At 36.7% G+C, this 14,707-nt stretch overlaps 1 protein-coding gene across 1 annotated transcript; it reads right to left on the minus strand.

Moving 5' to 3' along the window:
• Window positions 1-1,977: 1,977 nt before the first annotated feature.
• LOC122274385 (uncharacterized mitochondrial protein AtMg00810-like) lies at window positions 1,978-2,808 on the minus strand. The gene has a single exon (XM_043083427.1). The coding sequence runs from the start codon at window positions 2,806-2,808 to the stop codon at window positions 1,978-1,980; it is 831 nt and encodes a 276-aa protein (XP_042939361.1).
• Window positions 2,809-14,707: the final 11,899 nt, after the last annotated feature.

Consider the following 14,707-nt stretch of genomic DNA (forward strand, 5'->3'; position numbering starts at 1 on the left):
CAATAAGACAGAACTCCCCCTTTCTTTGAACCTCCCATATCACCTCATTCTCTAAGGTAATTGTTGTATCTTCCTCTTCACTTAATTTGAAATTTCTCCATAAAGCTTGTAAATTCTCCATAATAACACACTACACAAACACTCTTGCCTTCTACCCGTATATGGCAAGGAGATTTGCAAACACCATCTCAGTTCTCAGTTGAGAGAAAAGAGAGGAGACTCTAGCGAAACTTATTCATTATTGTATGAATCATTTTCTTTTTACTCTTTGAGTTTGGATTAGAAATCTTAAAACATAATCTTCTTACATCATCTAGAAAAAAATAAATTTAATTAACTAAATAGAATCATAATTTTATTCAAAATAAATTTAAAAATTGACTTTCTTTTTACTCTCTGAGTCAATTTTTATAAAATTAAATTAATTTACATAATTATAATGATTGATTGAATTTATTTTCTTTTATATTATATAAAAATATCGTATTAAATTTTTTAATCTAAATTGAGAAAATGAAAAGAAAAAAAAAGATCAATAATAAAATAATAATAAATAAAGGGTAAGATATCATTATCATTATCATTGTTCGCACCCGGATTTGAATTCCCAACTCCAATCATTCTGCTAGCTAGTCGGCAATGATGACAAAGACCAGTGATCGTGAGAAGATCATAAATGCCAACTCCCAACCGCTGTATATATCCACAATGCAGTAGTGTTCCGATAAGGATGATCAGACTGCGGAAACTCCGGAATACATTATTGATTATCATCAAATGATCATCAATATAGTAACAATAGTTATATATACAACCGGCCCCTGTGTGCGTACGGGGTATCGATATCTGATCTTTTATCTTCTCGAAAGTGCACGACGTCGTACGACGTTCCTGCTGAAATAACCTTCATATATAGAAGACAAAGGACACACACTGCTGAGTATGACTGTTTAATCAGGTTCTAATCCGAAAATTTAGATATATTTAAATCGGAATCTGAATTTTAAATTTGGACTATAATTTGGATCGGGTTATTCTAGATCAAATCCGAATCGAAATATGGATGAATCTGAATTTTTAAAAAACTTGAATTTTGAGTTTCGGGTTGAACCTAATTTTTATTTTTTTAAAGTTAAGAAAAGTCTGCATGTTATTATTATTATTTTTTTAAAAAAATAATATTAGAAATTGTTATTTTTTTATTTTTTTTTTCTTTTTTTCTCTCTCTAAAAACCTTTATTTTATTACAAAGAATGTTAAAAGAGTGAAGAAAAGAGGGAATGGAAAGAACTATCTTGCTCTTTTCTCATTGAGTAAAACTGAATACAAAAATGCAATATATATATACAACTCCTTCATGTGTACTGCGGCATATTAGAAAGAAAAAGACAACAAAAAGCACAACTAATTCTGACATTGTACTGTACTCTATGCATGTATGAAAACATTTCTAACCAACTGCCTCCACTATCGCAGCATGTAGTGGGAGTCTTTCCATCATCTTCAGACAGTGACTTGGTCTGCTGCTGCTACTATGCTTCTTGGCTTGACTTGTGCTGCTGCTTTGCATCTCGGCCACAAGGGAATGAGATGGTGAATACTTCTTTAAACCTTTGAGACTCCCCCTCAAGATGGGCATATATAGATATTAAGAACACCCATCTTGGATAACAGAAAATGAAAAGTAGAAGATGATAATGCCTTAGTAAGTCTGTCTGCCAACTGAAATTTTGATACCACATGAACCATAGTTATGATCCCAGCCAAGACTTTTTCCCGAACAAAGTGGCAATCTAATTCCACATGTTTAGTTCTCTCATGGAAGATGGGATTTTTAATAAAGTGAATTGCCGATTGGCTGTCACAGTAGAGAAGAGCTGATTTTTCTTGATGCATGTGAAAGTCTTTCAACAAGTAAGTGAGCCAAATAATTTCACAACTCGTGTGAGCCAATGCTCTATATTCGGCCTCAGCAGATTATCTAGACACAGTGGGTTGTTTCTTTGACTTCCAACTAATCAACGAGTCTCCAAGAAATACACAAAAACCAGTCACTGACCTTCGTGTTTCAGGGCAAGCTGCCCAATCCGAGTCACTATAAGCTTTGAGGTGTGTATCTGACTTAGAGGAGTAGAAAATACCTTGCCCAATCGACCCCTTCAAATATCTAAGTACTCTATGGGCTGTGTGCAAATGTTCTTGTGTAGGTGTATCCATGAATTGACTTAACACATTGACTGCATATGTAATATCAGGCCGGGTAATGGACAAGTAGATGAGCCTCCCAATCAATCTACGATAGCTTGTAACATCACTCAAGTAATCCATAGAAGAATGAGACAACTTGTGATTCTGCTCTATTGGAGTATTAATAGGCTTGCTTCCAAGTAGTCCAGCATCCTCTAGAATTTCTAGAGTGTACTTCCTTTGACAAATATGAATGCCTGCAGATGACCTTGCTATTTCCAGCCCAAGAAAGTATTTAAGAGTTCCTAGGTCTCGAATCTTAAATTGAGTATGAAGATGATTTTTGATGGAGTCAATGATTGCCAAGTTACTACTTCCCAACATGATATCATCCACATATACAAGAAGAGCCACAAAACCAGATTTGTCATTTCTAGTAAATAATGAATAATCTGATTTTGATTGATGAAAACCCATGGAAATGAGAGATGAGGTGAATTTTGAATTCCATTGCCTAGAGGCTTGCTTCAAGCCATAAAGGGACTTGTGTAACTTGCATACAAGTTTCTTTCCTTCGGTATAAGACTCCCCCTTGAGCTGAAAACCAGGAGGAATGTCCATGTATATGTCTTTATCAAGATCACCATGTAGAAAGGCATTATGAACATCAAGTTGTTGCAAGTGCCAACCATGGACAGCAGCTAAAGCTAAGAATAATCTCACTGTAGTGAGTTTAGCAACAGGACTAAAAGTTTCTTGATAGTCAAATCCTTCTCTTTGAGTGTAGCCTTTAGCTACCAAGCGGGCTTTGTGTTTATCAATGCTGCCATCAGATTTTAACTTAGTCTTAAAAACATACTTGCAGCCAATGCTTTTCTGTCTAGGTGGCAAGGAGGTGATGGTCCAGGTACCATTAGCTTCAAGGGCAGAAAGTTCAGATTGAATGATTTTCTCCAATGGTCAGAAACAATAGCTTCATCATAGGTTTTCGGCTCATGGATAAGTGAAAGAGACAATGCATAAGACTTATGAGAAGGTGAAAGATGATTGTATGAAAGATGAGAAGCAAATGGATGAATGGTGGAAGAATGAGGCATGTGATCTTGTGATGAGGCAGCAACACAATGGTAGTCTTGCAAATATGATGGTGCATGTTTAACTCGATCAGACCTTCGAAGGGGAACAAGCTGTGGAGAAGTGTGAGGAGGAGCATTATCAATGGGAAGAGAATCTGAATCAGTAGGTGTTGAGTGAGAAGATGTAGAAGAATTTGGTGAAGGTGAAGAGAATTCAGGGGTGTTAGATTCGGGTTCAGCAGGTTCATCAACAAAAGAGGTTTGGGTGGGAGGGGATGGAAGAGTAGAGGAAGGAAAGGAAATGTCTGGAAGGGGTGGTGGCAATGTGAGACTTGAGGAGTTGGGATCTAAATCAGTGGTGGAATCAGATTTTTGGAAAGTAAAGGTTGATTCCAAAAAGATCACATCCTGAGAAATGGAGGTAGTGTGAGTATTTAAGTCATAGACCTTATAACCTTTTACTCCAGCTGGGTAACCAAGGAATAGGTATGGTTTAGCTCTTGGATCAAGCTTGGTCCTATTATGTTTGAGGGTAGACACATAGCACAAACAACCAAAAACTCTCAAGTTTGCATATGAAGGCTGAGAACCAAACAAAATTTCATATGGAGTTCTATTTTTCAGAATGGGGGTCGGGATCCTATTGATTAAGTAAGTGGCTGTTAATATAGCATCACCCCAGAATTTTAATGGAAGATAAGCTTGAAAAAGTAAGGCTCTAGCCACATTGAGTAAATGTTGGTGTTTTCTTTCCACAACCCCATTTTGTTGTGGGGTGTAGACACATGTTTTTTGGTGGAGAATCCCATTGTCATTGAAAAAATCTGGCATTTGAAACTCCATACCATTGTCTGTTCTAATTTGCTTAACCTTGGAGTTGAATTGGGTGCCTACCATTTTAATGAAGGATTGCAGAATTTGTTTGGCCTCTGATTTAAATTTCATTAAGTGAACCCATGTTACTCTACTGTGATCATCAACAATGGTAAGGAAGTATTGATGTCCTTGCAAGGATGGTTGGGAATAGGGACCCCAAATGTCACAATGTATTAAGTCAAAGTTTGAAGAAGAATAAGTAGTGCTTGTGGGAAATGGAGTTCTCTTTTGCTTAGCCAAATGACAGACAGTACAATGACTTTGGTCTTTACATTTTACATCTGGAAATGAGGATTGAATTAGATTCATCCTTTGATTTGACAAATGCCCTAGTCTAAAGTGCCATACATCAAACTCTTGCTATTTCATTGCATGGCAGACCCGAGAGTTCGGTTGAGCCATGAGAGAGTTAGAGTTTGAGCTGGAAATCTTGAGTCCAAGAGAGCTGGGTAGAAGGTAATAAAGACCATGACAATTTTTAGCAAGTCCAATCGTCATCCATGAAGAAAGGACCTGTATAAAGCAATGATTATGCAAGAACACAATGCATAGAGGAGAGTTGTGAGTGAGTTTGCTGACAGATAATAAATTAAAAGTGAAGGTAGGGACACAAAGAACATTTGTGAGTATGATTTCATTTGAGAGTTGCACAGTTCCTATGTGTGTGACAGCTACCTTAGCACCATTGGGTAATTGGACTTGGGCTTGAGTGGTACAAGTGATGGTCGTGAATAATGAAGGTGAACAGATCATATGATCTGTGGCGCCAATGTCTATTATCCGAGGTGCTGAATGTGTAACAGAATGTAGAGATGGACTAGAATGACCTTGATCAAAATTTGAGAAAATTGTAGAGTGTGAGGATGGTATACCTGCCATGTTTGAGTGGTGTTTGTGAGATGGTTTGGACTGTTCGGGTGCTAGGGAGGAAGATGGTTGACCATGATTGAGCTGTAGTGTCTCACCATTGACAAGAGCCATGAGTTTCTGAACTTGATCCTGAAGCAATGATAGTTGTGGTGTCTCATCATTTTGTTGAACTTGAATCCCTTGAGAGAAGGCTTGATTTGCTGAATGAGTTGAGGGTAAGCCATTGCTGCCAGAATATCCTGGTTTGGACTTTGTAAATTTGAAGTTTGGTGGGAAACCAACAAGCCTATAGCATTTGTCCTGAGCATGACCAACTTTCCCACAATGTTGGCAGGTAATTTCAGACTTTTCTCTTCTCTTAGCTTGATTGTTGATAACTGCTAGTGCTGAAGGTTCAGCAATGGGTAGCACTATAGCACGTGCTTCCCTTTGTCTCTCTTCTTGCAAAATCATAGAAAAAGTTTTGTCCAAAGAGGGAATAGGACTTATAAGTAGAATCTGTCCCCTGATGCCTTCATAGGAATCATTCAAACCCATTAAAAATTTGAAAACATAATCTGAGATTTGTACCTCACTAACAGAGCTGAGTGCCTTGCATGTGCAGAGTCTACAAGAACAGCATGGCAATGGTCTGTAGTTGCGCAGCTCCTCCCAAACGGCATTGAGTTGGGTGAAATACTCACTAACTAATTGTGTTCCTTGAATAATAGTTCCCAGCTGCTGCTGTAACTGGTATATTCTCACATTGTCAGGTTGAGAAAAACGTGTCTTAAGCTTCTCCCAAACTTCCTTTGCAGAGCTGATGTAAAAGACATTAGAAGCTATGTCTTTCGAAATGGAGTTAAGAATCCATGAAAGGATTAAATTGTTGCAACGTAACCAGGGGATGTATAAAGGGTCAGTTAGTTCTGGAGTTGGGATACTCCCATCAAGAAAGCCCAACTTATTTTTGATTGAGATGGCTAGGGTGAAAGAACGGCTCCACGAGATGTAGTTTGATCCCGTGAGTGGAGGTGAGATAACTATAGTATGAGTGTTATCACTATGATGAAGGTAGAAAGGTTTCGTTGGGTCTTCTGTAGGAGGTATGGGAATATTGTGAGTAGAGGGCTCAGTTTCTGCCATTAGTGATGATAAATGAAGGGAAAAGTTATATGCAGCAAAGGTGTTTGTGAAAAATCCTGAGAGATGATGAGGTGACAGAAGATCGCTAGACCCTCTCTGATACCATGTTAAAAGAGTGAAGAAAAGAGGGAATGGAAAGAACTATCTTGCTCTTTTCTCATTGAGTAAAACTGAATACAAAAATGCAGTATATATATACAACTCCTTCATGTGTACTGCGGCATATTAGAAAGAAAAAGACAACAAAAAGCACAACTAATTCTGACATTGTACTGTACTCTATGCATGTATGAAAACATTTCTAACCAACTGCCTCCACTATCGCAGCAGTGTAGTGGGAGTCTTTCCATCATCTTCAGACAGTGACTTGGTCTGCTGCTGCTGCTATGCTTCTTGGCTTGACTTGTGCTGCTGCTTTGCATCTCGGCCACAAGGGAATGAGATGGTGAATACTTCTTTAAACCTTTGAGAAAGAAAACCTTTACGCATGCCATCAATTATCCTCTCAAGTCCCAAATCTTTCTTATCCATCCAGATTTTTCTTTTCTTTACGCAAGCCAGACAATCGTCCTCTCAAGTCTCAACCTTGTTCTTATCCATCCAAATATTTCTTTTCTTTACGCAAGCTTTCTCTTTCCATCCATGCTACATAAAACCTCCACCACAAAACGCGAGACCCGAGCGGCTTATTTCTCTCATGCCATCTTAAATAAGAAAAATGCTGACAATTATAACTTTTCTATTTCACTCATTACCCAAAAAACCCAGCGTCCCCTGTTACCTGAGATCTCAACAGCGCGCATAACCCAGTCGTGTTGTTGCTTGCTCTTGGTAGATATGCTGTCCTTGAGCAGCACAGGAATGCCGTGAGCTCTCCCAAGCAACCGACAACTGCCTTCTCCCTCTAGTGATCAGCATGCAAGAATGAGACTTGGGGGAGAGAGAGGGGGGGGGGGGGAGGGGGTGGGCGGGAGCGGCGGAAACAAAGATTTATAGGGTTTTAATTTTTATGTTTTGTATGTAAATCCGGGTATTGGATTTTAAATCCGATATCTGGATTTTTAACCCGTATCCGGACTAGGCAGATCCGGACTTTGCAATCTAGTTTCCAATCCGGGCTGAAATCTTGAACCGGAATCCGGTTTTTCGGATTCTGGACTGTTCGGTCCGAATGAACAATCCTACCACTAAGAACTTCCGTTGAACTCCCACTAATGATTTAGAATTTTGTTTTTTTTATATTTTTTATATGTATTTTTTTAATACATTTAAATATTTAAAAAATAAAAAAATTATAATATTATTAAAAAATAGTTACTTAATCATTAAGTAAAAAAATAATAAAGAAATAAATAAAAATATCATAGCAGTATAATCTATCGGTGGCAACTAGTGGTGAGACTATTATTTTCTAAAAGACAAATAAAGAAACTGAAATAATTTGTTTTTTCATGTTTTTCATGTCATGGATATGGTAGTGGCTATTACAATTAACATGGATGTGGCAGTCGGTAAAAATCATTATACTCTTTAAATATTGTAGTTTCAAGTCCATTAGCCCTTAATTAATTTGCATTCTAGTGTATGCTTTCAATCCATTAATTAAACGAGTTAAGAGAAGCGAAATCGAAGATAAGATCAACGTGGTGCTAATTGATGCAGATAGAGACCAATCATGACCGTGAGAAGAGCATAAATGCCAACTCCCAACCGCTTATATAAGTTGATGTTGGAGTATATGGCTTATACTTGGACTTGATTAATGTGTCTATGTGTTAGATGTGAGACGTCTCAACCTATTATCTTAGGTGGAGTTCCAGGATATGCTTTGTTTGGGACACTGATAAGGTTGGGGGTGTGGGGGCAATGCCCCTGCGGTATGGTAAGGGGGCATTTTTGTAATTTTTTCAAATATGTCCCTCCACTACGCTTCGCTCCCAAATTGGCTGAATACATAATGTATAAATACACTTCTAGGATTAGTATAAATATATATTATGTAATCTTAATTGATTGATAGTAAATTTTGCGCCGCTTCGTTCTTTATGGATGTAGGCATATCGCCAAACCACCTTAAATCTCTGTGTCGATTTCTATCTTTTCAATTTTGATCATTTTGTACAGTTCATCAATAATTATAATACGTTTCACAACAATTGAAATAGTGTTTCGATAAGATGATCAGACTACGAAAACCTCCCAAATACATTATTTATTATGATGAAATGATGAATATAATTAATGATTTGGCGTCAAACTGATAAATAGGGTCTTGTCTATATTAGGCATTAGTTCTTGTATTTGTGAATTCGGGAAATTTTTAATAGATACATACGTACGTGTATTAATAAATATCATCTATAAGAACTTTTACTCCTTTAGGGAGCTGAAATGATGTAGAGATCGAGTGGTGGCTACTACTTCCTAATCTAGATGATCTCCGAATTGTGGATTGCAGCACAAACATTCTTTGGCTTGACTGTCTAGCTAGACGGTTCAACCATAATTTCCAGTTTGTTTTGAACATCTTCAGACTGTTCCAACTCTCTGTTTCTTCTTGCAAGTGTATGAGTTGAGAGTATGCTCCATCAGGATTAGCGGCAGAGCCACTATTTTTTTTTTTTTTTTTTTTTTTTTGGAGGGGGAGGGGAATGCCCCCTTGAAATTTGAAAATATATATATGTTAATTTTTTTTATTTAACAAAATAATATTAATTTATCATTTATTTGCCCCTCCTCTAAAACTTATTTTAGCTCCTCCATAAAATTTAATCTAATATAAAAATGAAATAAATAAAATACATCTCATATAAATTAAAATACATATTTTTATTATAAATAATTTTTTTAAAAACATTTCTAACTATAACCGGTAGTATTTTTAACTTCTTTTCATTTTTCAAAATATTTCGATCTTTAAGTTATGGCTTACGACAATTTGTCATTTATAGATTGGCAGTTCTTTAGCACATGACACAACACATCATACTTCACATTTTATTTTTTCATTTTCCATTATCAAAATGAAAAAAAGAAACAAACGCTTTTCCTGCTTGACTATGAGGCGCGTTGGACCCATTTTCAATTACCTAATTTCTAGAAATCTTTTCGCCTCCTTGCATCATCGCATGTGCCAAGGGCAAAGGGATAGCTGCTGAAGTCGAACAACCTACTCAGCCACAAGTAAGCATCTCGCATGATAGCATCTCTCTCTCTCTCTCTTGCTCTCGTTCTCTCGAAAGGTTCGGCCCCTTTTGATTTTGTGAAGCTTCCAGAAATGAGAAATGGGCTCGCCACTAGTTACTTATTTAGGCTCACTAATTATCTATATGAAGTTGACTAATGATTTTTTATTTATATTTACTATACCCAGTTTTTGAAGCTTCTAGGATCGGCTTCATTATTGTTATTTTTTATTTATTTAGTAGATTAATAATTTTTTCTACATAGTAAATTAATATGATTAGTACATTTGATAGCCCCTGCCAGTTCTCATCTCACGGTCCCACAGAACACCATTTCTTTACTCTTTTGTCTATACGCTGGTATGTCTTTTTTCTTTATAAAAATTTTATATTGGTATTAATCATATTATATGTATATATATATTACATATATTAATTGTATATGGTTGTATGTACTGATTTAAGTTGTTTTTTTATAGCATTATGTGTATTAATAAATTGTTTGTTTAAAAGAATACAAGTTACAATTTTAGACACTCTGTATGAATTTTAGACAATTTTAGACAAGTATTATGTGTATTTCTTTTGTTTAATATATTTGTATGAATGTCTTTATATTATTTTAATGATATATTGTTCTTGACATATTAAATACTTTTTTAGTACATAAGCTGTATTAAACGTATTTTAGTTTTGTTGTAAATCTTCATATCAAATTATTGTATATCATAAAAAAATTGTAAAAGTAGAATAAAAAATATTTTATGTATATTGTCGCCCCCCCCCCCCCCCCCCCCCCCCAAAAAAAAAAGTGTAAATTCTTGGCTCCACCATTGATCAGGATCCTTGAATATTAGTTCTGAATGTGAGGCTTTAGCAATTGAGAGACACTACTCATAAACATAAGCTAACCCAACTCCTTCACACAAAGGTGTGGAATCTAAGATCCAACTATCATGTGTAATCGTGAACTATTTAAGATTCAAAAGTTACTCAGAAACGTATATATAAGCTAACCCAACTCCTTCACACAATGTTGGATGTAAAGAAATTGAAATAATATAGGTTCTGGCTAACAAGATAAAGTTTACCCCTAATCCATTTAAGGTGATACCCTTTGAGGTTAATGCCATCTATAAGAACTTCACCAGCCAGAGGATCATAAAATCTCTCTATTAGACTAATCACGGTTGACTTCCCACTTCCGCTTTGCCCAACCAAAGCTACAGTTGTGCCGCTTGGGATACAAAGACAGGATCCATTGAATATTTGCTCATCTGGTCTGCTTGGATAACTAAAATAAACATCCTTTAACTCTATATATCCACGAATGTCATCTAATATGCTTCACTTTGTGTCATAGGCATCTATCTCTAATTTCCTCTCTATAGTTTTAAACATCTTAAATGCTACAAAGAATGCACTCATGCAGGGAGATATATGCTTGCCTAGAGACCTGAAATATGCACATGAAAACAAAATGCGAGACACAAATTAATAGTTAAAATATGATTTATAAATAAATAATGCTACACACTATTGTGGAGTGTACAAGCGTTGTGCAGTCACTATGAAAAAGAGTGGGGTCTATTATTAAAAAATTTATTTATTTTCATGTAAGTCTCGTATTTGTTCATTTTTTTCAGATCAAGTGATTGCACAGTATTTGGGCATTCACAACTGCAACTATCATTTCTCTTTATAAATACCAAAAAATGCATTTATATATTTTGCTTGCTTGTTTAGAGACAAAAGGAAAGGGAAAGGGGCAATGAGAATAATAAAAACATAATGGCATATGAACATACTATGGAAGAAAAATGAAGGCAAGAAATGCAACTCACATGGACCCAGATTTATAATCTTCATGAATGCCCTATTTATAAGTTTTTACAATAAGTTTGTTGTAATTAATTAGAGCTTGCTTCTCACTTGTGAACGATGCAACCTAGGTAGGTGATTGAGTTATAATATTGTGATTATTTTACACTTAAATTCAAGTCAATCACACTTTTCTTACTAGTAATTGAATGGGTTTGGCCTAAATAAATAAATTCTAACTCAATTGATAACAACCTAATTTTATGATCTTAATCTCTAATTTATTATATGAAATTCAAGAAGTTAATCATTGTCCACATGTGCAGATGAGCCATGCAAAAATTTCCACATGGAAGACAAACGTATGACAAACTCATGTGACAAAAAATGCAGCATAGCCACTCGCGCGGATGTTGCAATTTCAAAACAGCTGCTAAATGTGGACCCTATAGGCTAGACAAAATTCCAAAACACTCACACAAGCCTCCGACATCAGACTGAAAATGCAGCACAACTTTTTTGTGTAGAAAGGGATGCATGATTATCTTCAAAGTGGGGGCCCACCGTTTGGCATTACATGTAATTAATCACATGGAAAAGCAACTTTGACTATGCACAAGCTGATGGAAGCGGGCCTGCATCAATTTCATATTTATCTTCAAGCCATGCAAGAGTCTACAAGCAAGCTGGGATGCACTTGGACCGGCTTGACCCACTTGACTCTTCTCCTAAAAGCATAACCATGGAATGGTCCAAGTGGACCCCACGGCCACCTGCGTCACCACATGAAGACTTCCACTTTGATTCAATGGATTTAACTCCACCCTCATGGAAATTCTGCGCCAAAAGCAAGCAAAAGCACACTACCACATGAGGCTTACCTTCAGGACCTTGACCTTTCTTTCCAAAAACACAACACGTATTCAAGTGGTTTTCAACAATGAATAAAGCATTCTATGGAAAAACTTCAAGCACTTGTGTCAAACAAAAGCTCCTACGTCAAACGAAAGCTTTTTCCCTTATCTTCAAAATGGACCCGACTCTCCTAAAGGCACAACATGCAAATCATGAAAAATCACAGAAATATGCAGAGCAATCATGGAAATATGTAAAGCAAATTTTGACTACAAGCATGCTTACTTCTCCTAAAGGCATAACAAGTAAATCACAGAAATCATCTTGAAGACCACGACCACCTGCTTCAAAAGCAAACTTAGCTTCACCCTTCACGTCCAACCGCATCCTGCACCAGCACATTTCATGGAAAGCCACATCTCACACGGATCTTTGCACCAGATGGATACCAGTTCATGCGAGACATTGCTGCAGTAGAGCTTCTTTCCCTTCTTGGACATTCAGCTACTGCCAATAGAAAAGTGTTTCGGTTACACAAAGTCACGCCTGCAGTGCAGCCATTTTTGGTGTTTTGATCTGAGTGTATGGAAAGGCAACTCTTTTGTTACCTTAAAGATTGGAGAAAACGCAAGGGAGGGGGAGAAAAACACTTGGTTTTTGCTGGAGAATTCTTGAGACTCTGAAACCCATTTTTTCCTTTCTATATTTTCAGTTTTTACATTTCCCTTGCTTTGTGTTTGATTCAAGCTTGTATTTACATTTCATCTACATTAAATTGTTCTCATTTAGTTTATTTTCAGTTCAACCTAATACTTTCATTAGCTATCATGTTTGAATTTATTTACGTTCGTATGTGGTTCTTTTTTGTGATTTCAGTCATCCTCACGCCAATCTTGCTTGATTTGTGTTGGTTGCTTGGGATTGTTTGGATCTTTCCGTTCGATTATCTTCATTGGAGTTGATTAGTCTAAGTAGTGTAATTTTTTCTGGTTTAGATTGAACTCTATTGGATGGAAAATAGTGGTTTTTTGATTGGCATACATGGTGTTTGATAAAATGTCCCTTAGAACGTGAACTTCCTTTTATTGATTGGAAACATTGGATTAGATGACGTTGATGAATGTGGTTTAGCTTCTTAAGCGAGGATAATCATCATTTAATCAATGCATGTTCATGAATCCATTTAATGCATGAAAGTGATTGAAGTAGCGTCAAGGTACATTAGAGCAAAAATTATTACGACAAGGGTCAGAAGCCACCCTTTGACAAATGCTACTACAAAGCCTCCTATGCACGTACGTAGAAATCAATTGCAAAAATTTCCCAACCTGCACAAACAAAACTCTTATGCCTAGATCATGTGAACAAATATGTATGGAATTCAGGATCATGGCTTTTCATGTAATTGTAGCAGCACCTTTCCAGTGTCACCAGACATTCTCCTAATCACCTTTCCAGTGTTTGTTTCCTTGTCAAAAAATGCAACATCTAGTCTTAAAATAGTCTTAAGATACAAACCCCTTATTCTAGCTGCCTGTCTCTCCCCTATGAGCATCCAGCAAGCCACCTCTATAAAAAGCAGACACAATGGCATATAGCAACTAACTAAGCTAATGGCCTGGGAGATATTAGGTCGTGTACACACCATGACATACATTAAGCTTCCAACAACACTTGAATATGGGACATTCCTCATATAGTCTCGCTCTTCATCATCTTTAGGAGACTGCAATGCACTGAACTTGAAATATAGGGCCATAGGAGTACTCATCGGCTTCGTTTTCGAATCGATGTTGAAGCATTGTAATATTCTTTTCAAATACTGCTTCTGAGTAAGGTGAACCGTATTTTTCACCCTATCTCTGCTGATCTCCATCCCCAATATTCTTCGTGCTTTTCCTAAATCGTTCATTTCAAACTCATGACTCAATTGAGTTTTTAAATGATTTATCTCCCCCTTTCTTTTACATGCAATTAACATATCATCTGCATATAAAAGCAAATAAATGAAAGATCCATTTGTAATTTTTCTGAAATACACACAGTGATCGTATTGGTAACGAGTGTATTTCAGGTCCATCGCAAAGCGGTCGAAACGCTTGTACCATTACCGAGGTGACTGCTTCAAGCCATAAAGTGACTTCTTCGAAATGCAGACCCAATTTTCTTTTCTAGCTTCTTTAAAACCTTCTGGTTGAGACAAATAAATCTCCTCTTCCAGTTCACCATGCAAGAAAGTTGTCTTCACATCAAGCTGTGCTAACTCAAGATCATTTTGTGCAACAAAAGCTAACAATATCCAAATGGATGAATGCTCCATAACAGGAGAGCATACTTCATTGTAGTCAATTCCCTCTGTCTGAGCGTAGCCCTTGGCTACCAATCTAGTTTTGTATCGTACTCTATTTTTAGCGGCTTGATCATCTTTTTTTATTAAAGATCCACTTATAGCCAATTGACTTATTCCCTCGTGGAAGCGGCACAAGCTCCCAAGTCTGGTTCTGGTGAAGAGACTGCATCTCTTCATTCATTACCTTTGTCCATTCAACTTGTTCACTGGACTGTATGGCTTCTTTGTAAGTGATTGGGATCTCACCCCCTTCAACTGGTAGTGCATATGTCACATAGTCTGCAAAACGTGTCGATACAAGTTTCTCTCATCTCGGCCTATTGGTTGTTGTTGATTCGGGTTGACATGGAGGTACTATGACT

The sequence above is a fragment of the Carya illinoinensis genome, chromosome 8 (assembly GCF_018687715.1).
Source record: "Carya illinoinensis cultivar Pawnee chromosome 8, C.illinoinensisPawnee_v1, whole genome shotgun sequence".
Taxonomy (NCBI): domain Eukaryota; kingdom Viridiplantae; phylum Streptophyta; class Magnoliopsida; order Fagales; family Juglandaceae; genus Carya; species Carya illinoinensis.